The sequence below is a fragment of the Schistocerca serialis genome, chromosome 2 (assembly GCF_023864345.2).
Source record: "Schistocerca serialis cubense isolate TAMUIC-IGC-003099 chromosome 2, iqSchSeri2.2, whole genome shotgun sequence".
In the NCBI taxonomy this organism is placed as follows: domain Eukaryota; kingdom Metazoa; phylum Arthropoda; class Insecta; order Orthoptera; family Acrididae; genus Schistocerca; species Schistocerca serialis.
Genome location: NC_064639.1, coordinates 357,011,418 through 357,038,050, shown reverse-complemented (window position 1 = coordinate 357,038,050; position 26,633 = coordinate 357,011,418). Strand labels below are relative to the sequence as shown.

The 26,633-nt window shown below is 43.0% G+C and overlaps 1 protein-coding gene across 1 annotated transcript in view; it reads right to left on the bottom strand.

Moving 5' to 3' along the window:
- The window catches only part of LOC126455984 (uncharacterized), a gene marked incomplete at its 3' end in the record, with an annotated part of 1,226,620 nt that overhangs the window by 525,736 nt on the left and 674,251 nt on the right, over positions 1-26,633 (bottom strand). Inside the window, exons 30-32 of the mRNA XM_050091741.1 lie at positions 20,485-20,727; positions 14,796-14,813; positions 10,422-10,991 (exon numbers count right to left, since the gene is read on the bottom strand). Coding sequence (XP_049947698.1) covers positions 10,422-10,991; positions 14,796-14,813; positions 20,485-20,727 — 831 coding nt within the window. The remainder of the gene's footprint in view (positions 1-10,421; positions 10,992-14,795; positions 14,814-20,484; positions 20,728-26,633) is intronic.

Here is a 26,633-nt window from a genome sequence, read left to right as displayed (position 1 = left end):
GCCAGAATTCCTTAACTTCATATACTTCGTGCCCATCAATCCTGTTAGTTTCTCGCTGTTCTCATTTTTACTACTTCTCATTACCTTCGTCTTTCTTCGATTTACTCTCAATCCATACTCTGTACTCATTAGACTGTTCATTCCGTTCAGCAGATCATGTAATTTTTCTTCACTTTCACCCAGGATAGCAATATCTTCAACAAATAGTAATACAGATATGCTTTCACCTTGAATTTAAATTCCACTCCTGAACCTAGCTTTTACTTACATCATTGTTTCTTCGATGTACAGATTGAACAGTAGGGGCGAAAGGTTACATTCTTGTCTCACACCCTTTTTAATACGAGCACTTGGTTCTGGTCGTCCACTCTCATTATTCTCTCTTGGCTGTTGTACATATTGTATATGACTTGTCTCTCCCTATAGCTTACCTCTACTTTTCTCAGCATTTCGAACATCTTGCACCATTTTACATTGTCATACGCTTTTTCCAGGTCGACAAATCCTATGAACGTGCCTTGATTTTTCTTTAGTCTTGCTTTCGTTATTAACCGAAAAGTCAGAATTGCCTCTCTCGTGCCTTGACCTTTCCTAAAGCCAAACTGAACATCATCTAGCGCTTCCTCAATTTTCTTTTCCATTCTTCTGTAAATTATTCTTGTAAGCGACTTGGATGCATGAGCCATTAAGCTGATTGCGCTGTAATTCTCGCACTTGTCAGCTATTGACCTCTTCGGAATTGTGTGAATGATGCTTTCCGAAAGCCAGATGGTAAGTCACCAGACTCATACATTCTACACACCAATGTGAATAGTCGTTTTGTTGCCTCTTCCCCCAATAATTTTAGAAATTCTGATGGAATGTTATCTCCCCCTTCTGCCTTATTTGATCGTAAGTCCTACTAAGCTCTTTTAAATTCTGATTCCAATACTGAATCCTCTATCTCTTCTAAATCGACTCCTGTTTCTTCTTCTATCACTCAGACAAATCTTCCCCCTCATACAGGCTTTCAATGTATTCTTTCTACCCATCCGCTCTTTCCTCTGCATTTAACAGTAGAATTCCCGTTGCTCTCTTAATGTTATCGCCCTTGCTTTTAATGTCACCGAATGTTGTTTCGACTTTTCTGCATGTGAGTCCGTCTTTCCGACAATTATTTCTTTTTCGATGTCTTCACATTTTTCCTGGAGCCATTTCGTCTTAGCTTCCCTGCACTTCCTACTTATTTCATTCCTCAGCGACTTGTATTTCTCTATTCCTGAGTTTCCCGAAACATTTGTGTACTTCCTCCTTTCATCGAGTAATTGAAGTATTTCTTCTGTCATCCACGTTTATTTCGCAGTTAGCTTCCTTGTACCCATGTTTTCGTTCCCAACTTCTGTGATGGCCCTTTTCAGAGATGTCCATTCCTCTTCAACTTTACTGCGTACTGAGCTATTCTTTACTGCTGTATCTGTAGCCTTAGAGAATTTCAACCGTATCTCGTCATTCCTTAGTACTTCCGTATTCCATTTCTTTGCGTATTGATTCTTCCTGACTAATGTCTTAAACTTCAGCCTACTCTTCATCACTACTGAATTGTGATCCGAGTTATATCTACTCCTGGCTATGCCTTGCAATTCAGTATCTGATTTCGGAATCTCTGCCTTACCATGATGTAATCTAGCTGAAATCTTCCCGAATCACCGAGGCTTTTCCAAGTATACCTCCTCCTCTTGTGATTCTTGAACAGAGTATTTCCTATTACTTGCTGAAACTTGATACAGAACGCAATTAGTCTTTCTCTTCTCGCATTCCTTGTCCAAAGCTCATATTCTCGTGTAACCTTTTCTTCTACTCCTTCCCCTACAACTGCATTCCAGTCTCCCATGAGTGTTAGATTTTCATATACCTTTACATACTGTTTTACCCTTTCAATATCCTCATACACTTTCTCCATCTCTTCGTCTTCAGCTTGCGACGTCGGCATGTGTACCTGAACTATCGTCGGTGTTGGTTTTCTGTCGATTCTGATAAGAACAACCCTATCACTGAACTGCTATCAGTAACACACTCTCTGTCCTACCTTCCTATTCATATAGAATCCTACTCCCGTTATGCCATTGTCAAAAGCGCTGCCAGATATCAGGGATTTTCTTATGTTGACCCGACTGTAGGAGTGTATAAGTAGTGAAGAATAAATAATAAGTGTATTAAAACTTCATGCCTGATGTTGCATTTTTTCACGCACCTCAGCGTTCATGACATCATATCTCTAGAACTATGCGTTGTACAAGGATATATAGATAATTCAGCGGCATATGTCGATACTGCCTGTGAAATACGTTAAAAATAAAATTAGTAGCACAGAAGCAATACATTTAAACGTCATGCATAATGCGACAATTTTTCACGCATTTAAATGTTTAAGACGTCAAATAGCCTGAAATATTGTTGTTATTGTTGATTTATGCCCACTAAGTAACGCTTATCACTAGTTCTTCGATGCTCTCTTCCGGCAGAATATCTTTTGAGCCCTGCTGATAATTTCTCATTCCTCTCCTGACAAAGGGGCTTCCGAATTTTAGGGACTGTAGGTGGTGGGGTCCAAGACTCTACCATAGCACAAAATATGGAACGATCTTCTTAGTACTTCATTAAGCCACAGGCTTCCAGTCTTGTAGTTTTTAACCAATGAGAAGATCTTCTTGGTAAGCCTATTGTTGTTCATACGTTGTAGGTGCCCATAGAACTTGAGCCTCGTACGTCGCTTACTGGTTTTGGATGATTCTAACTGTTGATACAGTTCAGAATTAGACTTCAATCGGTAGGTGTCACCTGGGAGGAATCACGGGCCATGATTTTTCTTTTTTTTGAGAAATCGTCTTTCGGCTTTCTCCAGGTCATCCATCATGCCCTTTCTGTTCATCAAGATGGTCTCTGTGGCATACAGAAACTGTGCTCTGACAGCAGTTCTGTAATGTCAGACCTCAGCAGTCTTCGAAATGCACTTCTTTTTGTACAGATTGCGGTACAGATGGTATGCTGCGTTGACTTTGTTACGCCTTTCCAAGATAGAGGTGCCGTCTCTACCACTGTGGTGAACCCATTCACCAAGATAACGAAAGTGATTGACCCTCCCAATCGTTCCATGTATAGTCGTCAAAGTGGTGTTACTGGAGTGCCGGTCATACGATATTTGTAACCCTGACTTCACCGCTATCTCAGGCAGGGATTGGACAGCAAGACAGCATCTTTAGAGTTGTTGGTAAAGATTGCAATGTCATCTGCGAAAGCAAGGCACCTTATCTCGATTCTTCGGGTCCCGGATTCAATGGTAACTGGTTTCATTCCTAAATTCCTCAGCGTACATTCTCAGGTTTTGATGACTTTCTCAAGCACTGTATTAAACAGAATGGGTGATCGATCCTGTCGTACCCCCGTTTTGATGTTGAAACTCCGAGATAGTTCTGCTCTGAACTTCACCTTAGAGGTCGTATCCGTGAGAGTCTTTTTGATGAGGGTGAGTGTGTTGTAATCCACACCTCGTTCTTGGAGTACTAAGATGAGTGTTTGCCGGTGAGTGGAATCATAAGCTTTCGCAAAGTCGACGAAAACCACGGTGAAGTTCGTACTCCTTTTTTGTTTCTGTTGGAGAATGGTTTTCAGACTGAAGATCTGCTCAGTATAGGACCTTCCACGTCGAAATCCTCCTTGATATTCACCAATTGTTTGATCACATTGAAGTTTTACATTGTCCACTAAAATCTTGGAGATCACTTTGTATCCTACTAGCAGCAGAGAAATCCCTCGGTAGATGTTGACGTCGCTGCCATCTTCTGAAGTATGATGGTTAGATGGTTCTTACTCCACAGCGGTTGTTGCCTTTCATTAATGGATATATGTAACAAGTTTCGTTGAAACTGGTTCAGTGGTTTAGGAGGAGATGAACATACATACATCCATTTTTATAATATGTACTGATTTGAAAGTATTCCTTCATGAATAAGTTGTGGCTTATGCCAGCGAATAAGTGACAGTCTCCAGTTTTTACATTTACTGCGCAATAATTTATGTATCTTGATCGTTTATTAATGCTTGGAACTCAAAAATATAACTTTTTCCTTAATTAAGTAAAAAACAATTAAAAACATACTTTCGGCTGCAGCGCTAATGTCATTCGAAACTGTCAAAGCAACAATATCCCAGGCACTGAGTGTTGCAACCGTAGATGATGAGTTGTGGCTTAACTCAACTCAAGCTGCAAGGATTCAGTTAACAAGACTGCTGCATCCTGGGTAAATATATTGTCGTAGAATTATTACAGCCAATGCGAATAGCGGCAATCTTGTCACGAAGCACCTGCGAGAGAAATCGTCGCTGCTGCCTCCTAACCACGGGCGTATTTAGGCCCAGGCGGACTAGGTGGCTGTCTAGGACGGTGGATTTTAAGGATGGTTTAAGAAGTCGCGTCCACATCGGCTACGGCGCGCCACGAAAAACCAAGAAATGAGGTTCGGCGAATCGCAGAGCAGCCGGTGAGAAGTCAAACTGCGCCGCTCTGCGCAACAACCAACCAGTTCCGCGCAGTGTCGGCACATCAAAGGAAGTAGTTCTTTCGTGCACAGCTCTGTTTGGACAGCATTTCTCGCTTCTCATTTTTATTGACGGGCGCGCACACACTGGAACGTTGTTACGGACTTACGAGGACTCCGCTCGATACTATGCGGTTCCGCATCCTCTGCGCTGCTGGTTTTTTTTTTTTTTTTTTTTTTTAACATTTCATTAGCAGCTCTTGTAAAAAAATGCGAACTTAAATCACAATGAAATGGATATGGATAACATTGGCATCAATCATCTCAGATCTCATGAATGGTATAGTTAGGCAACGAGAAAAGGTAAGGTTTTGCTTTAGTAATGACGTTACGTTGTGACAATGAGATCAGTGCCTTCTCCTGTGGTATACGTTAGGAAGGCAGATCTCGCTGTTCATCAACTGACCTTTGTGGCGGGATACAGTGTCAGCGCTGTCGTAGGAGTAACCAGTGTTGACACTCAACAATGCCCCTTCAAATTCAAAGAAAATACCGCCAGTCATTCTAGCAGACTGGCGCCTGGCTGGCAGTTCAGTTTAATTCGAAACTCTATGGGGTACAATTGTTTAGTTCATAATTTATCTTTCAATATTAATTAAAATGAGCGACACTCGAGGAAGATAAAGTGGTTCTCAATGGCGGAAACTCACGAAAGATAAGGCAATAAAGAAAGAAGAAATTGTGAGAAAGAGTGCAAAAACCGATGTGATATATAAAAACAAAGCCAGCTAGTTTCAGCTCGCGCTCAGGTCTAGAAACATCAGACTGCAATGATATGGTGAACAGTATCGAAAACAGTGCAGCATATGGTGTATCTCAGTCAAGTGTTTTCGAGATTAGAAAAAATTTCGGAGGACCCATAAGACGAATATAAAATGAATGGCGACAGTGATACCTTCGCGATTACGTCGCTAATCAAGGTCATGTGGCACAGAATATGGATCGTAATTTCAGTAATTCGTGCAGGCAATAAATTGACTTTCCGAGGTACTTAAATAAAGGATTGCTTTTCAGAACGATAAGGAATGGCGTGAAACAACGAAGACTATTTTTTGTATACTCTCAAAGCAAAGGTAATGTATTTTGTGTCGTATGCTTATTGTTTAATCTAACATCACAGTCTGCCAAACCTAATACGGGATTTAATGACTGGCAAAACAGTCAGTCTCGATTAACTGCCCGTGAAAATTCATCTGAATGTAGGAAATGTGTGATAACTTTAAAAACTAGAGGACAAATCACGTGGAGAATGGATAAGAAACTAACATCTCAGCTTCAGACAGATATAAAATATTGGAGGGACGTCTTAAAACGAGTTAACGAGTTGCTGCCGTGGTCAGGAGCTATTCCATTCAAGGTTCATCTGTCAGCATTCACAACAATGAGTTTGTGTCAACACATTGCGGAAATTTCAATATTTTTCTAATTTAAAATATAGAACATGTAAACAAAGAAATGGTAGCACATCCTATCTTTCTTTTCAAAAATGTGAAGGGTTTATATCAGTTCTAGCAGAAAGGTTAGTGAATTACAATGTAGATGAAGTGAAGGAAATTAAATATTTTTACACCACATTAGACTCCACCCCCGATGTTACGAATATGGGTCAGCTGTCTTTTGTTATAAGATATTTATCAAAAGATGGGCTTCCCGTTGAAAGATTTACCTGTTTTTTTTCCAAATGCAGTAGAATTACCTTATTCACTAACAAATTTATTAAGTAAATATGATTTGGACATTCACTTAAGCAGAGGTCTCTCATATGACAATGCGAATAATATACCTGGAACTTACGCTGGTCTCCAAGCTAGTATTAAACAAATCAGCCATCTTGCTGTTTACATTCTGTGTGCAGCTCACTGCTTTAACATAGAAGAATCGTATGCAGCTTCTCTGCTGAGACGAGTCAAAATTAAGCAGTTCAGTCTCCGTAAAACGAACTTCAGAAATATGCTGGTCAGGGGGCTATAGTCTCAATGATAACTAGGTATAAATAATATGGGCTTTGGAAGTTATTCAGGACGACGAAACTCAGAAAGTTTGACTAAGATGAGAGGTGACTGGAATAGTGGGTAGTCTGCAGAGTCTGGAAACTGCGATAATGACAAATTTTTTCTCAGTGACATTGAAGATATTTAATGCTCCACGTATATTGTTGCAAAATGTTGATATCGATATTGTGATTGCAATAAATTTGTACGATTGTTCACTTGAATATGTTCGAGAGACTCGTTCTATGTAAGATACGTATGAAAACACTGGCATCGAAAAGAGAAAGATAACTACTTACAAAAAACTTAGCGGCACAGACTATTACAGTGCAGGAACACATAAAATGGTTCAAATGGCTCTGAGCACTATGGGACTCAACTGCTGTGGTCATTAGTCCCCTAGAACTTAGAACTACTTAAACCTAACTAACCTAAGGACATCACACACATCAATGCCCGAGGCAGGATTCGAACCTGCGACCGCAGCAGTCGCACGGTTCCGGACTGCGCGCCTAGAACCGCGAGACCACCGCGGCCGGCGAACACATAAAAGATTACGTCCCCAAGTGCATAAGCAGAAGAGTAGTGACCGCAAATAAATGAATCAAGAAACTTCGATTAAGAATAGAGATGTTAATTTGCTAGGCACCTGTATGTTCTTTCAGAGCTAAATCGCAGAAGGAAATTTCTGTTACTTACTATCTGTTAATCTCAGATATCAAGGAAGAAGACTACATTAACAAGCACAAAGAGAAGGTATACTTAAAGAATGTGACATTTTTACTGACAAAAAACGGAATATCCGTCTACCCCAGGAAAAAATTACATATTACTGCAAGAAGAATACAATTTTCGCAGCGGAAGAGTTCTTCAAAATTTAATATGTCACAACTTACTTCAGAGAAGCTAATTTTATTTATAGTAGTACATTTTTTCCCTCAAGGACGAAAGAAAAATTTTGAGTTTTATTTTTATAAGAAAACCTATCATTATAGAGGGACTACACGGAGAGAACAGCAGTGAAGCCTGGCCGAGAAACCGAAATATGGTGAGCGAAAGAGGTTCTGAGAGGGGAGTACGGATGCCAAAGAAACTGAAAGTGGTCTAAAGGTTAGTATCGCTGCCTCTAGATTAGGTTCGACACCCGGATGGATCTGAGTGTTTTCTTTTCGCTCCGAGTCTGCGTGTTTGTGTCATCATCATAATTTCATATCATCATCATCATTGATGTGCAAGTCGCCAAGTGAAATGACGTCAAATATAAAGTTGGTTCTTAGGTTCGTAGCGTTTTTGTTTTACATGTTGGTATTTCGGTTGCTGTGGGTTCATTTATCGAATGTTATTTTTGCTGTTTGAGCTTACATACAGTCATTTTGTTATTTGGAGATAGTGAATGGAGCTGCAGACGTTAGAAAATGGAGTGCCAACGTTTCCCACATGGCCTTCTGTTTGAGTTCAGTAGAAGGGTGACAGAAGCAGAGGCAACCAGATACATTTTCATCGTGTATGGGGACAATGCCATTGGACAGAGAACGATTAGAAAATGTTTTTCTCGTTCTAAGGAGGATCGTTTTGACATTAGTAACCCTCCACGTTTAGGAAGATCTTCACGGTTTGATGAAGATCTATTAAACACAATAATCCACAATGAACCATGTCAGTGCACTCTAGAATTTGCAAATGGGACGATCTGTGATCATTCCACCATCGTGCGAGATTTGCATATAATAGAAAAGGTTCTAAAATCGGTTACATGGGAAATTCGTGCTCTACGCCAAAATCACAGAAATCCGAAGGCGGCCAACGTGCATGTCTGCTTGCTTGTCATCAACTGGTTCGTGAACAAAACCGACAACTCCTATACTGTTGGCGAGAAATGTTGCCTTTAAGCTAACATATAAGGAAAAGAAAGGGATGGCTGAGCCCGAAAAAAGCAGCAACTCCCCGTATAAAGACCTGTGCGCATCCTTTAAAGATGATGTTATACATATGGTGGAACAGCGACGATTTGGTGTACTACGAATTACTTCCTCGAGGTGTAACCATCATGCTAACGTTTATTAGCAGCAACTTAGATGTCTTGCACAGGCAATCCAAGAACAATGAGCAGGAAGATCGCGTCAAGTGATGCCACTCAGCAATAACTCCTCTCTCCCCTCACACAGGAATTGTGCTGGGAAATCATTTCGCACCCGCTTTATTCACTCATCTTGCGTCCTCATATTTTCACCTTTTTCCATTCTCTATAGAAGCAACTTCAAGAAACTCTTTTTCCGGCTGAAAATTCGCTCCGAATACTGTTCGACGCGTTCTTCACCTCAAAACCACGAGATTTCTACGGCCGTGGAATCGAAAAGTTACCTCAGCGTTGACAGACAATTAGAAACAGTGAAGGAGAATAAACACTAATGAGCCAAAACATTGTGACCATTGTCCACCACAAGGTTTTGTGCTGCCTGGTGGCGCTGAGCACACGTGACGCGGTAAGAGAAGTGTATGAGCGGAGAAGAGACGAATGGGGAATCATTCTAGCGGCTAGAAGTGGCGCAAATGTGGAAATCTGCCGATTTAGGCGACTTTGATAAAAGCAAGATCGTTGTGGCCCAGCGTCTGGGACGCGAGCATCTCGGAAATGGCGAAGCTGTTCGGCTCGGCTGTTTGCATGCTACTGTCATGAGCATCTATGGAAAGTGGTTGAAGGATCCTAAAACCATGAGTAGGCAACAAGAAGTTGGACATCCACATCTCATCACAGAACATAGCGGTCGGGGGCTTTCTCGCTCTCTAAAGTTGGATAGGCGGCGATCTGTTGCACATCTGTCGACAGAGAACAGTGCTGGAGCAGGCGCAACTGTTTTGGAGCTCACCCTTCAGCGCAGAATGTTAACCATGGTGTTTCCCAACAGAGGACCCCTATGCGTGCCCACGTTGACCCACCAACACCGTCAGTTACGATTACAGTGGGCACAGGATCATCGAGATACGACTGTGGATCAAGGGAATCGTGTCACCTGGCCGGATGAAGCCCATTCACTGCTAAACCAGGTCGATGGCCGTGTTGAGATACGCCGTAATCGAGGCGAACGTTTGCACGAAACATGCAGCGCGCCATGGAAGCAGTATTATGTTTTGGGAGACATTCACCTGGGCTGCCATGGGACCTGCGGTAGTAATCTAAGGCACCATGACAGCTGTGGACTAAGTGAACATTATTCGGGACCATCTGTAACCCCTTGATGTCTTCGTCAACGGCGATGGTAATCGTCCAGCAAGATAACTGACCGTGTCAAAATCCCAGAATCGTGCTGCAGTGGTTTGAGAAACATAACAGTGAGTTGATGTCTGGGCCATCACATTCGGCTTATCTATATCCGATTAAACCCAAGTGGGACAGTATCGGGTGCCAGCTCCGTGCCCACAAACCAAGCGCCCGTAAAGTACGTGAAGTCTGCGACTTTAGTGTAGGCATCTGGTGGCACAAACCTCTGGAAACCTATTAAGTACTTGTCGAGTCCATCGCACGCAGAATCACTGCTGAACTGCGTTTCAGAAGTGGACCAAACGCTTATAACTAGGTGGTAATAATATTTTGGCTCATCAATATAATGTTGGTGACAAAAGTCTTTGTTATGCTTATCTTTTGTGTTTACTAAACTTAGGGAAAAACGCTACGAACTTATCCAGTAAACCAATAGAAAGAGTTACACCACGATGCGTAACAACCACGGGGTCTCCCACCCAATAATACCACACAAACCTTTCATTTCATTTCTTACAATATTTTCTTTAATTTGTTTCTCACTCACAGCTATCTGACTCAACAGCGTTGTCTTGTATTACAGGAAGCTACACTCACCTCAAGAAAGTTGAGGATGGCCCTGTGCCAGGGAGGCACCTCCACCAGGATGCAGGCGGGGCTGTCGCGGCGGCGGCCGGACCGGTCCGAGGGGCTGAGGCTGGAGCGCCGGCTGCCGGAGCCGCCGCGGTCGCCGCCCCCGCCGCCCCCCGGCGCCGCCCCCGCGCCAGGCGCCGCCCCCGAGCCGGCCCCCGACACTGCCACCGGAGCCAGCCCCACGGCGGCGCGCTCCTCGACGGGCGTGGTGGCTGCGGCCGGGCTGTGGTCGCCCGCGCCGGGCAGCGCCCCCGCAGACCGGCCCCTGTGCAGGCGGCCGCCCCCGCCGCCCCCGCCGCCGGGCCACGGCGCCCACGCGTCGGGCAGCGTGAGATAGCGCGACGACGAGTTCTCGTAGGAGACGCGCGGCATTGAGCGCGAGCGTGGCCGGAGGTGCGGCCGGCCGGCGAGGAACTCGGCCGCCGCCGCCACCGGGTCCGGGTGGTCCGGAGAGTCGAAGTCGGGCAGGTTCTGCAGCTGCTTCTGGAACGCCAGGATCTCCTGCTCTGGCGTGTCGCCGCGTCGGTGCGACCCCTGCAGACAGGCACATACAGAGCGACTCTCAGGTGGGCCTCCTGTTATTCTTTCGTCTACAAACAGTGTAACTTTTGCAGACAGAAGTTGTCAGCAATCATTCCTACTATGAGGCAATCCGTCAGCATCACCACTGGTCATATTCAAAGTATGACTGTCCGCGATGCTAGATCGTAACCTGTCGGCCTGGCTGTTGGCGGGAATGATTACATCTACATACATACTCCGCAATCCACCATACGATGCGTCGCGGAGGGTACCTCGTACCGCAACTAGCATCTTCTCTCCCTGTTCCGATTCCAAACAGAACGAGGGAAAAATGACTGCCTATATGCCTCTGTACGAGCCCTAATCTCTCTTATCTTATCTTTGTGGTCTTTCCGCGAAATGTAAGTTGGCGGCAGCAAAATTGTACTGCAGTCAGCCTCAAATGCTGGTTCTCTGAATTTCCTCAGTAGCGATTCACGAAAAGAACGCCTCCTTTCCTCTAGAGACTCCCACCCGAGTTCCTGAAGCATTTCCGTAAAACTCCCGTGATGATCAAACCTACCAGTAACAAATCCAGCAGTCCGCCTCTGAATTGCTTCTATGCCCTCCCTCAATCCGACCTGATAGGGATCCCAAACGCTCGAGCAGTACTCAAGAATAGGTCGTATTAGTGTTTTATAAGCGGTCTCCTTTACAGATGAACCACATCTTCCCAAAATTCTACCAATGAACCGAAGACGACTATCCGCCTTCCCCACAACTGCCATTACATGCTTGTCCCACTTCATATCGCTCTGCAGTGTTAAGCCCAAATATTTAATCGACGTAACTGTGTCAAGCGCTACACTACTAACGGAGTGTTCAAACATTACGGGATTCTTTTTCCTATTCATCTGCATTAATTTACATTTATCTATATTTAGAGTTAGCTGCCATTCTTTACACCAATCACAAATCCTGTCCAAGTCATCCTGTATCCTCCTACAGTCACTCAACGACGACACCTTCCCGTACACCACAGCATTATCAGCAAACAGTCACACGTTGCTATCCACCCTATCCAAAAGATCATTTATGTAGATATAAAACAATCAGCGGACCTACCACACTTCCCTGGGGCACTCCAGATGATACCCTCACCTCCGATGAACACTCACCATCGAGGACAAAGATTTACTTGAAAATGGTGATGACGAATCCCTCTGGATGGCTTCGCTGTTGGCGAAGAAGGTTTTTTTTTCAACTCTGCATGAAGACAACTAGCGCTCGCTATCTGAGAAATTTTGCGCGGATGTAGTGATTCACTCAATCCTCTTAGCCGTACCCACGACCCCAAACGCGCAACGAAATTTGGTTACGCAGCTGAGGCCGCGGGAACCGTTGCCCTTGCGGCTTCCCGTGGAGGAGGGGCTGTGTGCCGATCTTGTATCCTTTTTTGTTTATGATACAGCTATCATTACTTTTTGGAATTATAGTACATGAAATTTCGAAACGGAAAAATATAAAATTTTAATTGTTAAGAACAGAAAGAAAAGAAAATGGGAAAGATTAGTGTGTCTCCCCACCGGCGCTGCTGGGGTGGGAGGGGGAGGGGGAGTGGTCTCGGAATGTGTCACCGATCCCGACGTCCATGCACAGCACGTTCCACTGTTAGTTTATCACACGAGATCATTCACGACACTGATGTCACGATTCGAGACACCTATAGCATAACTGTTCTAATATCTAAGTTTTGTTGTTGTTTTTGTAATGTGTGTCTGTGTTGGATAGATAGATTAGTTGTGTTACAGTTATTCTACGTTAATACTGTCCAATTACAGGTTTAACGTGGCGCCTGCTACAATAACTGGCCAACAATCTATCATAGTAAACTTATTGACAGTTTCCTGTTCTACTTTATCTGTGTGCTACTATTTCTACGTCTAGTGTCGTTTGTTGTGCGTGTTGAGTGTTATTTTTGGCGCGCATAATATGCGCGCTAATTGTCTAAATTACCTGTTCTACAGTTTTGCTTTATTGATGTAATCAGTTCCATGTGGTGGACCCTATTTAATAAATCAACAGTCTAGCTTGTCTGTGTATTTTTATTTCGTCATTTAATGTCGCGTAGGGCTGTCTATTACGTACATTTTACTGTTCATTTGTCTTGTCGCTGGTGTTAATGTCAGAGGAATCATTTTTGCTGCAGTCTTCATCTAGGCTAACTTATTCGTCTCGCCGTCGTCTAACACGATGTCGATAAGGCTCATTTCTTTGTAGATAGTGTGTTCAGTTTTGGGGATGTGATCTGTGTGTTTGTGTAATAGCTCTCATTTGAAGAATGAAATTTTGCCATCAGACCATGTATAAATTTTTTTATCTTTCGCATTACCAGTTTCGGGCATTGCCCATCCTCAATTGTGCCTTCAGTAATACACGTTATTAAATCGTCGTCATTCATTTAAAAATCGCGTGCCACGCACAACTTTGGAAACCACTTTCGTCGAACGTCCTCATCTTGCAGTATTTCCTAGGAAAGGCACTGTATAACCTCATTCAACTGAGTTCGTTGAGTGAGGCTATACACATGTTTCGTAGGAAATATTCCAAGATGAGGATGTTTGACGACTGTGCTTTGCAAAGTTGTGCGTGGCACGCGATTTTTAAATTAATGACGACGGTTTTGCCACGTTAGTTACTGGAGACACACTTGAGAAAACACATTGCCTCAAACCGGTAGTGCGAAATATATATATATATATATCCTGGTAGAGAAATATCATTCTTCAGATTTCTTGAGGCTGTGGTGCCCACACAGAAAAAAATAATACTTCCCATTTGCCTTCGCGACTGAATGTGTCTTGTAGTGTCTCTGTGGCAATCCCTTGTACGTTTCTAAGTAAGTTGCTGTACCGCTCACAATACTATTCTAAGATGACTGCCTGGAAATGGTCACCAGTGTTCATACTTTGTCTGTGGCTAGTTTGGCCATGACCAATGGTGATGCCAAATCCACGCCTGTCAGCTTGGCTATGGAAGGAATGATTTCTTGGAACAGGTGATTTTGGGTCCCAGTGTGGTAGCTTGGCTGTTGACAAGAATAATTATTTGAGAACAGTAATGCCAGATCATAGCTAGACGGCTTGGCTACGGCAGGAGTGATTCCGGTTCCTGGTGTGGTAGCTTGGCTGTTGACATGAATGACTGCTTAAAAATAGTGACAACAGAACCAGGTGTACAACTCGGCTCTTAGTGGGGATGAGTACTTCAGAGTGGTGACCCTAGATCTCAGCTTGAGAGCTTGGCTTTTGACGGGAAAGACTGCTTGAAAACAGTGATGTCAAATTGCAGGGTGACAGCTTGACTGTTGGCAGGAATGACTGCTGGAGAATGGTCACCATTGATCATAGTTTGGAGATACCGTATTTCTGACTAACAGCTTCGCTGATGGCAGGAATGGTAATTTGAAACTTGTAGCTGGAACGGTAATGAGATCAATAAACAAAATGAAAAACTGTAGTTGCGGAACGTTCATAAAAAAAACTGTTTGCCTGCTAAGGGCCCTCCAACGAAATACTCCTTCAAAGGAAGTGAGAAGGTCTTGTCTTGAGGCAGGTCCTGACTGAGTAATATGTATGAGATACGAGTTTACGTGCTTATTTTTTATAGCAAAGAAATGCTTTGTTCATTGCGATTGGGTCCTCAATTGCGATAAAGTGTTTAAATGATTGCATGCCGCCAGCAGCTGTCATTTTTCCTTTAGACTGTACAATTTCGATATTTCACCATTAGCAAATATTTATGACACATCCATATGCATCATCTTTGTAAGCGGACTACATCGACTTTGTGTACCTGTGTATACTTTAGCGTTAGTTCTCTGCAACAGCTGTTTTGCAGTCGCATGGCCACATTAAACACTGTCCTGCAGTATGTTCAATATGATGGAATTTTTAAAAACTGTGATGTGTATCTGTAGGAATGGGACCAGCGTTTTCAATTTTTTGACCATTACTACACCTACACTCGAAGGTACAATAGCGATGGATGCGATTTAAATATACACAGGCGATTTTTTTTGTAGTACGTTATATTTTTCTTGGCATTTATTACGATCTGGTCTCTTTTTATTTAACGTGTTTCTATTAGGTCACTGTCTTATCTGTTTGCTTGTACGGTACAAATTTTGCAGTTGATTTGAAGCTAACTTCCTGATGTGGTAGAGTCTTGAAAACATCAACATAGGTCAGAACTTGATGACAATGTAATGTGAACTCGGTTTCTTGTCTGTTGTGTGGTGGAGGGTACTATGAGTGCCACTGCTGTTTTCCCCTTTTCCTGTCCCAGTCGTGAATATTTCGCCGTAAGAACGACTGATGATGAGCCTCCGCGTGAGCTCGATGCTCTCTAACTTTTACTTTCACAATATTTTTACGAGATATACGTAGGAGGAAGCAATATATTGGCTGATTCACATGTCTTTGTTGTAATTTCATAAAAATGTTTGAAAGCAATTGAAAACTTCAGACAGACAATACTAAAAAGTAGGCGTTAATTACGTGTATAATTTTTTAATCTAACATATTTTGGTTCAAAAATGGTTAAAATGGCTCTGAGCACTATGGGACTTAACTTCTGTGGTCATCAGCCCCAGAACTTAGAACTACTTAAACCTAACTAAGCTAAGGACATCACACACATCCATGCCCGAGGCAGGATTCGAACCTGCGACCGTAGCGGTCATGCGGTTCCAGACTGAAGCGCCTTTAACCGCACGGCCACACCGGCCGGCAATCTAACATATTTTAAAACGGACTAAAACCATAAAACAATTCCTCCTAGCCCGGTACAGATTCCTAGCACATCACAAATAGACCTGAAACTTTTTGTGCGTGTGAAATTTTTATGACAACACTTGTGAGATTTAAAACGAAAAGCATGGGGCGAACGCAATAGATTACAGTAAGGAATGTAGAGAGTAGGTGTCAGTGAGCAAAATCACGCAACAGTCCGTGTCATTCTGCAGTGCAATAAAATTAGTTACTTAGCTGAACAACTCATACATCGATTACCTACTGCATGCACTCCACGTTTCCCGTTTCAGATTTTAGCTATTAAAAATTCACAAGCACAGATTTTCACGACTATCTGTATAGCGTTATGAATCTGTCTGGGGCTAGGATGTACACCCGTGGTGTAGGGGTAGCGTATTGACTACCTATCAAAACGTTCTGGGTCCTTAATTCGAACTCAGCAAGTGTTTGTATTTTGGATAAAAATTATAATCAATGACATACGAAGACTTCCGGCATAAGGAGTCACTGTCGCCCTACCAACGGGCATGTAAAAAGGGCGGAGGAGCGGACAGAGGTTCAGGACCCTCTTTTGCCCTTGGGGTGGGAAACTGCCTCTAAAATGCGGAAGAATCAGCAATGATCAACAGCATGAGGAAGCAGAAGGCAATGGATACCACAGCATTAAAGACACATAATATGTATAGACAGGACATGTGGCGTACATGATGTTTCCACTCGATTCCCTGATTGCAACGAAGTGATGTCTGGCAAAAGTTTGCTGCAGATTTCCTGCACGCCATGCACAATAACAGCGGCTACTGGAACAGATGGCTATCTCGCCATAATCACCAGTCGCAGAGCTCATCACCACAGTCTGCCTCTGTCGCAGATGGGAGGACCTGGAGGCCTTTCTGTTCCACCAGGGTCACGGCACCTAAGTCCCTGACATTCCGGCAGACTGAATAGGGCGTATGTGGATGGCAGGCAAATATCGTCGAACTCCACGGTTACATGGCAACCGTCATAGCGGTACGATGGATGACGAATAAGAGTGGTCAGCGAGAGGTGACAGACCACCTCCCAAGTCGGCGTGTGGAATTTCAGTACGCCGCTGGAGTCTCTGTGTTCACAGAATCGGCGCATTTCAGCGCGGCTGTACCGCGGCGTTGCTGTACAGCCGGAGCCGCGGGTACCACAAGCGGCGAACCGCCAGTGCAGCAGCCGGCTGGAACGAGGTGTGCCGTGTCAGCCGCCGTGAGCGGGCTTAAGGCCGCTTCCGACGCGATTCCGCAGCGGGAATTGGCAGACGATGCCAACCACGAGTCAAGACGATACCTGTATTTTTATGGAAATAAATAACTAATTCTGGAACTTCTTTCACTGATGAGGGGACCCTGTGGGAGGTGCATCTCGTTATGAGCTCCCACTTCGCCCGCTTATAGTGTCGGTGGGTACCTATCACACCCTAAAATTGTAGGTGCCAATGCGGCCTCGTTTTTGAAATATGACCTGTTAAAGTTTCGGCAGCTCTTTATATACAGAAAAGTTTCACTATTGTCCCAGGTGAGCGAGTAGCCGAGTGACGTCGCCGGCACGATAACTCAGCGTGTTCGGTTAGAGGGTTAGCTGCCCTCTGTATTAAAGGAACTGTGTTAATGGATCAACGACGAACTGAAACGGGTGTCTTGCGACGCCCGCCCCGAGCACATACAAAGAACGAAGACGAAAACAACGAGTTTAAAAAAAAAAAGTTAAAAAAAGTGACAAGGGAGCGAGACTTCCGTCCAGGCGACCCTGGTTCGAGACCTGTCAATGCTACTTTTTTTCATTTTTTTCAAATGCCTTTTTTAATTTATAATTAATCATCAAAATTCCGCAAGGAATTGATTAAAAAGAATTAGAAGCCTCTACAAATCAAAATTACACATTGAAAGTCAAATTTTGTCAAAATTTGTTAACTCCTACCGTTTTTCATTGTTAGGTGGAACCCACACCTCCTTAGTCTTCCACCAAATGTTCAATATTATCAAAATTGCACTGACTGGCAACTCGTGAACAGCTTGCACTTTTTGCTCAATTTTAAAGGATAAACGTCTGCACACTTCAAAACCAAGCTTTCAACGGACGAGAAACGTTTATTGGGCAGTTATAACTGTCACTACTCACGTACACAGACAGTAGAGTCCCTTTATTCGTGGAACGGCAGGTACAAAAAGGGAAACGCCAACGGTCACAGACCATAAACAAGGATTTAGGCGCGACGACGCGTCAACGATCTGACAGTTATAAAATTTTCTATGACCCTGTTCCAACATTTGAATGACGGCTTTATGACTATTTTCGAAGAAATATTTTAACAACTTCTCTCAATTTTCAGGTAAATAGGCAAATTTATGTATACCAACGCTTTGATTACGGTTGATTTCCTGTGAAAATAAAAATAAACGCAAAAGATTGAAACAAAATGTGACATTCAATTTGTAATTTTGATTTATAGAGGCTTGTAATTCCTTGTAATCAATTTCTTGCGTGATTTTCATGAGGAATTGGAAATTAAAACAAGCATTTGGAAAAACAAAAGTAGCATAGACGGGTCTCGAACCAGGGTCACCTGAACGGGGTCTCGCTCGCTTGCCACTTTTTTTCACAAAAACAGTAACAAAAATGTCTACAATTAAATGATATAAATAAGGTGACTAATAATTTCAGTCATAAATTACAGCATTCAAAGAATGAGGAATCATATTCAGTCTTTAGCAGTAGCACAATTTAGCACCTTCACTGTCCCCTTTAACTGGTGGCAGTTCAGCATGCGCATATTCTTCTTCTGCAGCCTGAGGTTCCTCATCACCATTTCCCAGACCCAAATTAATCATTCAGTAAATCCTTGATGTGTGTTCCTTCCAGGGTCGGCTACTGGCTCACGTGCCACAATAGTGAAACTTCCCTGTATATAAAGAGCTGCCGAAAATTTAACAAGCAATATTTCAAAAACGAGGCCGCAATGGCACCTACAATTTTAGGGTGTGACAGGTGCCTACCCACACTATAAGCAGGCAAAGTGGGAGCTCATAACGCGATGCACCTCCCACAAGGTCCCCTCATGAGCCTACTGGCGACCACAGCTCACTACCATCCTTCTGCGGAAAACTGGCAAGGAGCGAATAGGAGAGTGCCTCCTGATACAGAACCAAATCTACTCAAGCCGTCTTAATAGTCACCTCTTGCAAATTGATCGTCTCGTCTCCCAGTGGAATACAGGGTGTTACAAAAAGGTATCAAGACAGATTTCCAGAACGATGGTGTCCCGACAGGAAGACGTTCGAAGCAATTGATCGGCGTCTTAGGGAGCACGGAACATTCCAGCCTATGACTCGCGACTGGGGAAGACATAGAACGACGAGGACACCTGCAATGGACGAGGCAATTCTTCGTGCAGTTGACGATAACACTAATGTCAGCGTCAGAGAAGTTGCTTCTGTACAAGGTAACGTTGACCACGTCACTGTATGGAGAGTGCTGCGGGAGAACCAGTTGTTTCCGTACCATGTACAGCGTGTGCAGGCACTATCAGCAGCTGATTGGCCTCCACGGGTACACTGCTGCGAATGGTTCATCCAACAATGTGTCAATCCTCGTTTCAGTGCAAATGTTCTCTTTACGGATGAGGCTTCATTCCAACGTGATCAAATTGTAAATTTTCACAATCAACATGTGTGGGCTGACGAGAATCCGCACGCAGTTGTGCAATCATGTCATCAACACAGATTTTCTGTGGACGTCTGGGCAGGCATTGTTGGTGATGTCTTGATTGGGCCCCATGTTCTTGCACCTACGCTCAGTGGAGCACGTTATCATGATTTCATACGGGATACTCTACCTGTGCTGCTAGAACATGTGCCTTTACAAGTACGACACAACATGTGGTTCATGCACGATGGAGCTCCTGCACATTTCAGTCGAAGTGTTCGTACGCTTCTCAACAACAGATTCGGTGAGCGATGGATTGGTAGAGGCGGACCAATTCCATGGCCTCCACGCTCTTCTGACCTCAACCCTCTTGCCTTTCATTTATGGGGGCATTTGAAAGCTCTTGTCTACGCAACCCCGGTACCAAATGTAGAGAATCTTCGTGCTCGTATTATGGACGGCTGTGATACAATACGCCATTCTCCCATTCTCCAGGGCTGCATCAACGCATCAGGGATTCCATGCGACGGAGTGTGGATGAATGTATCCTCGCTAACGGAGCACATTTTGAAGGTTTCCTGTAACAAAGTGTTTGAAGTCACGCTGGTACGTTCTGTTGCTGTGTGTTTCCATTCCATGATTAATGTGATTTGAAGAGAAGTAATAAAATGAGCTCTAACATGGAAAGTAGGTGTTTCCGGAGACATGTCCACATAACATATTTTCTTTCTTTGTGTGTGAGGAATGTTTCCTGAAAGTTTGACCGTACCTTTTTGTAACACCCTATAAATGTCTTCAAGCGTGTCGTGGTTACTTTTAAATGGAACCATTCCAAGGTCCTATTTTGGCGGGTGTTCTGTTTACATTTGAATCCCTGTTATATAAACAGCCGCAGCCTTCATAATGCCATCCTTTACGGATGTGATATTCAGCTTTATCGTGCAAATAGGCGGCCGCAAGTCTAGGAAGTATGCGTTTCTGCGAGTCGTGGAGGAAGAGTGTGCTACCTTGGCGTGTGCGGCGGCGGCGGTGGCGGCGGCGACGGCGGCGATGTTGGCCTGCGACTTGGAGCGGCGCTTGTGGAGGCTGGAGAAGCGGAAGGAGGCGCGGCGCGGCTTGTGGGCGCCCAGCCCCAGGCTGAGGCCCAGGGGCAGCTGCTGCGGCACCGGCACCACCACCAGCGACGGCGAGCCGGGCGCCGAGCCCCGGCCGTCGCTGCTGCTCTGCAGCGAGTCGCGGCTCGGCGCGTGCCGCAGCATGTGCGAGAACGCGAACAGCGTCGCCTGGGCACCACACAACACGCAGCACACTCAGCGTCACCGTCCGCTCTGCAGTTAGTGCATCTGCCTCTCACTTCAGTCTCAATACTACACTGCTCTGGAAAACTTAAAGACGTCGTAGACAGAGTAAGAAATAAATATTATTATCTCAGTGGAGGACCATGTTGCCAGACATGTCATAGTTGTGCACAGAAAGCTGGACGTCATGTGGTGTGAGGTCAGCGTGGCTACAACACCAAATGGGCTGGCAGTTGAAGGAACAGGAAGAGACAATGTATTGTAAGTAGGCTGTTTAGGTTTTTATGTTTGTAACGCCACCTAGCGCTCTATATGAAAATCACTGACTGTGCTGTGTGAAGTCTGTGGCTGCTTGGCATTGTTGGAATAGTCGCTGCTGTAGTGTTGGGCAGTTGGATGTGAACAGCGCGTAGCGTTGCGCAGTTGGAGGTGAGCCGCCAGCAGTGGTGGATGTGGGGAAAGAGATGGTGGAGTTTTGAGAGCGGATGATCCGGACGTGAGTCCATTTGTAAAGACGGATGTCATGAACTGATATATATATATATATATATATATATATATATATATATATATATATATATATATATATATATATATCTCAGTTCATGACATCCGTCTTTACAAATGGACACATATATATATATATATTATGATTTTTCAACACTATTAAGGTAAATACATTGTTTGTTCTCTATCAAAATCTTTCAATTGCTAAGTATGCCTATCAGTAGTTAGTGCCTTCAGTAGTTAGAATCTTTTATTTAGCTGGCAGTATTGGCGCTCGCTGTATTGCTTAGTTCGAGTAACGAAGATTTTTGTGAGGTAAGTGATTCATGAAAGGTATAGGTTATTGTTAGTCAGGACAATTCTTTTGTAGGGACTATTAACAGTCAGATTGCGTTGCGCTAAAAAATATTGTGTGTCAGTTTAGTGTTGAGCAGAATAAGTGAAGAGCAAATGTCTGAGTACGTTCAGTTCTGCTCAGCTGATTCAAAATCAAATAACGTAGAGGTTTATTAGCACAGTAATTCATTAATTTTTCTAAGGGGACGTTTCAGTATGTCAATGAGAGAGCATTAGGGTGGTCTATGGTGGTGTTCTTCATTACAGGATGGCCCACAGACAACATTCGGATGACTTCACACGGGGAAGAATAATCGAGAAACGGTAACAAGTGGACTAGTGGACCCCAGTAGTTTGGTTTTGCTCACACCATTGTTTCACGCACCTGGGAAGTGTTCTGAACCACAGGCACTGCTTCCCGAAGGAGAAGCTCAGCCGGCCGAAGTGGGCGTGCGGTTAAAGGCGCTGCAGTCTGGAACCGCAAGACCGCTACGGTCGCAGGTTCGAATCCTGCCTCGGGCATGGATGTTTGTGATGTCCTTAGGTTAGTTAGGTTTAACTAGTTCTAAGTTCTAGGGGCCTAATGACCTCAGCAGTTGAGTCCCATAGTGCTCAGAGCCATTTGAACCATTTTTTTGAGAAGCTCAACTACAGGAGCAGACCAACACTATATTCTCCAACCTCAAGAACAGTCCGACATCGGACAGCAGGTGTAACTGCAACCATACTTAACAGTATTGCAATGCACGCAGTCTCACGTTACAGAGTGGTACAGAGACTCTAGGTGGTTGGTCTCTTTCCCTGAGAACCATTAGATTGTGTTCCGTTGACATCTGCACATCAGTGGCACCATTTTCGATGGTCTCAACAGCATAGGGACTGTACCAAAGAGAACTGGGAACGTGTGCCCGTCTCGGATGAGAGCAGTTTCAGGCTGAGCAATTATTGTGGAAGTAGTCTCATACGGTGAGAGATGGGAACATGAAGTGCACCCGGGAACATTCTAGAACGTGATCGTTTTGATGGTGTTTTTCTTATAGTGTGGGGAGGCATAATGTTACATGGGCGTACCGACCTAAAAGTCTTGTTATATTGTACATTCAGTAGTCAAAATTATTGTGACATTGCACTGCTTCCCCATGTGCTTCTTTCAGGGTTGCATTTTTATATATGAGAAAGGATTTGGACATAACACAAGATTTTGCCGGAATTTTTGATAAAACAGAGATGTACGACTATTGATATCAAACCACAACTTCTGCAAGAAAGGAGACTGCCAGAGAAACATCAATGTGATTGTGGACAATTATAAGACAGTGCGAATAGACTGTTTAAAGTGGATTACCTTAATTGTGGGGTAAGATACGTGATACATTTATATGACCAATGATAAGTCCACGTGTGAACAAAGTTATCAGTAACCACCTTAGAGGTTTCAAGAGATGTCCAGGCAAGCGACTACAAGAAAATTTTACGTCCTCCTCGACAAAGAATATGTTACTACCAGGCTCGAGGCTACAACATACAACTAAAGAATGGATCGTGTGTTTGATTCCGTACAAGAATATTTAAGTGCTTTAAACTCTAACAAAAAGTATTTCCAATGTGCTCCACTGTTCTATGTGCCAATTACACCCACGAAGGGTCAGATAACGAATAACTTCAGAACAGCTGCTGTATGGCCTTTGGCAATGTTCTGCAGTTTGTCTGCTACACTAATTAGAATACCAGAATATTTACTGGTTACAACTAAACCTTCGAGACACTCCAGACCGAAAACAGCTTATAAATTATGTTCTGTAGGTATACAGTTTTACTATCTACCAGTGAAGTACGTGGAGATTCTTAATACTGACACCAACAAAGACAATGTAAGTATTACACGGAAGTGTGATATTAAAGCAAGTGAAACATATTTATTTCAATCCAGAACATTTTCTCCGCAATACAGTCAGATATAGATATAGCCGACTTATGACTGGTACCCACAAACAATGTTATTCCACAAGCTTTTAGAAAAAGGCAAATGCATTGTACAGGCGTAAGCTATTTTCCGTTAAAGAGAATACTGCTTTAAGTCTAGTTATTGTGTTGCGTGTACGAAAAGTAAAACTGATATGAGGACACCGAAAGCAAAAGATGAAATGGAGTATGCAAAGAAAACAGCTGCCATAGAGGAGGAATATAAATTGCAAATAGCGAAAGGAGAAGTTATTGCAAATGGGAAAGCAGGGTTGATATATTTCGCACATTATAGAGAAAGCTGGCTACAACTGGCTAATATAAAATATCTGAATTTTCAATAAACAGAAATGGAAATTAGTCACGAGACAGAATACTGGACGAAATCAGTGAAATCGATAACGTTTACCACGCTGAAAGGTATATGAAAAAATCTGCTTCAGAAGCTCCACTCCCAGTTAAACTGCCTTAAAAAGACAGTTATATTCCATCCAAATGTGTAGCACTGAATGCTGTGCACCTAGCATCAGAACAACCGTTTAAAACTGACGGAATAACTACATTTAAAGGACACTCATTTGCAAAAGTTGTGAACTTAAAATTCTATGCGGAAGCCCTGCATGGATGTGGACCAGCAGAGTTGCTAGCATACAGTCAAATAGATGTAAAGTATTTTAACAGCAGTTCTAAAAAATTAAAATTCATGAATGCCCTCTTCTAGCGGAATTGCAGGCAGGAAAAAAGCTAATTTTTAAAGCCATAAAAGAGGTATTTTATATATTCTTTGTACTTGTCCAATTATTGTTTGGAGAATGAAATAATCTTTTTGCACGTGAACTGACAGCTATCAACAGCGAATACCCGCAGTTAATCGACTTTAAGTGCAGAGCTGGAATAAATCAAAGCTTTTAAATATCCACATACAAAAAACACATGGAAATGTACCACACACAAATCTTTTCACTGTAAGCAACATCACCCAAATACTCTGTTATAAAATGTTCATATGTAAAAGTCGTATCAGGGCAGTAATCGCATTCTGGACCTATGTTTAGTGTCATTATACGCTTTTTTCACTGTCCCTTACCCAGCGTTTTGCTTGCACCTGTAACAAACACCCTTCATTCTTTGTTGCAACACTACAAAGTACCTTGATGAAAACAACGGATTCAGAAAATACTATTCTTGTGAAACACAAATGGCTCTTTATTGGCCTGAAGTTATGAGTGCTGTTGCCAGAGGTTTTCAAGTTAGTTCCATATTTCTAAATTTTCAAAAGAGTTTCAACGCCGTTCTTCACAAAGAACCTTCTAATCAAATTACGTGGCTAAAGAGTATTGTGTCTGCTCTGCGGCTGTTTCACAGTTCGTAGTAACTGAAGGGAAGTCATCCAGTGGAGCATTAGCTACCTCTCAGGTTCCTGAAGGTAGCGTTATTGACCCTACATTGTTATCAGTCTATATAAAATATTTTGGAGATAATCTGAGCAGCTCTCTTAGACTGTTGGCAGATGATGACGTAAAATCATCAGAACGAGTTGCAGAATGATTTAGATGAGATATTCCTAGGGTAATAAAACTGGCAATTGACAAGAACAGTAGTGTGAGGTCCTTGTGTATTAATTAATAATCCGTTTAATTCCACCCACATAGGGAAAAATGACCATTGTAATAAAACAGTGGAAATCATAGCTTGCCCAGAAAGCTTTCGGTATTAATTTCTCCCACGTATTATTCGACAATGCATCAGTAGAAAAATAGTGTAAATGTGGTTTTATGGACCCTCTGCCAAGCACTTAAATATGAGTTTCAGAGCAAGGCAGATGTATATGTATGTGATGGGAAAATGTAGAAAGTGAAATAATTAACTAAAATCATTGATCCAGATGAAATATAACGGCATCTGAGCTGGTTCCGCTATTTAACGTTTTAACGTAATAAAACGGTCTTTAATTTGCCTCTTTGAGATCTCGGAGTCTTCTGGCAGTTCCGTCTGTAAAAGCAACGTTCATGCAACCTCTGCAATTAATTCAGCTACAGCAAGAGACTATGTCGATTTATGAGGGTTTTCTTACAAATAGTCATAGTCAAAACAGAACCACGATTTAAGCGGTACAAAAATCTTTGAGCTGAATAGCTTACGCGAATCACACTACGCACCAGTTTTATTTATTTACGAATGTACTAATTTTTATCCTTTAGGGTAACTAAAATGTTATTTACAATCAAGTGTCGAGTTAAATTTCAATTGTACTGAAAATTTGTAAAAGATTTTACTTGTATTGCGATGTTGCAAGTTAGAGTTCTGCAGAAACTGATTTTTATTCTCAGCACCGAAACCCACTAAAAGATAAATGTATTAGGAAGTGCGTATATAACTCCCAAAATACTTATAAAGACTTCAGTCAGATGTACTGTTCTTCGCCTTACACTACATCCTTACTGATCATTTCAGCTGAATAAACACTTCATATACACTTCAGGTGCACGGCCCCAGAAGATACACTATTTGAACAAAAGGATCCGGACACCCTAACGTAATGTAGAGTTAACCACTGGATATCACGAGAGGCCGATTCGCCAGTATAAAAGAAGGCGGGGAGTATTTTGACAGAAGAGAAGCTGTAACAGCAGGAATGGGTCAGCACAGAGAGCTCAAATTTTTTGAAGGTGGACTAATCATTGGATATCACTTGAGTAAGAAATCCATCAGGGGCATTTGAACCCTTCTAAAGCTGCCTTGGTGTTGTGACTGTGAAGAGGAAAACACCAAGGTAAATACAGCTAAAAAAGACCGGGCAGCCCTAATACACTGACCAACAGGGACCGTCGACCATAGTCGGAGGTGGCTGTAACAACTTTCATGAAATCAACGGCAGCAATCACTCGTGAGTTCCTAAGTGTTACCTGCAGTCCAGCCACGACAATGACTATGCGTACGGAGTGAAAGAGAAATGCGTACAGTTGTCGAGCAGTTCCTCAAGTTCCTCATAAGCCACAGGTTTCGACGTAATTCTTTATTTAATTGTCTTGATCGTAAAGTCTTCTGAATAATATTACCTGTTTCGGGTACACAATAACCGTCCT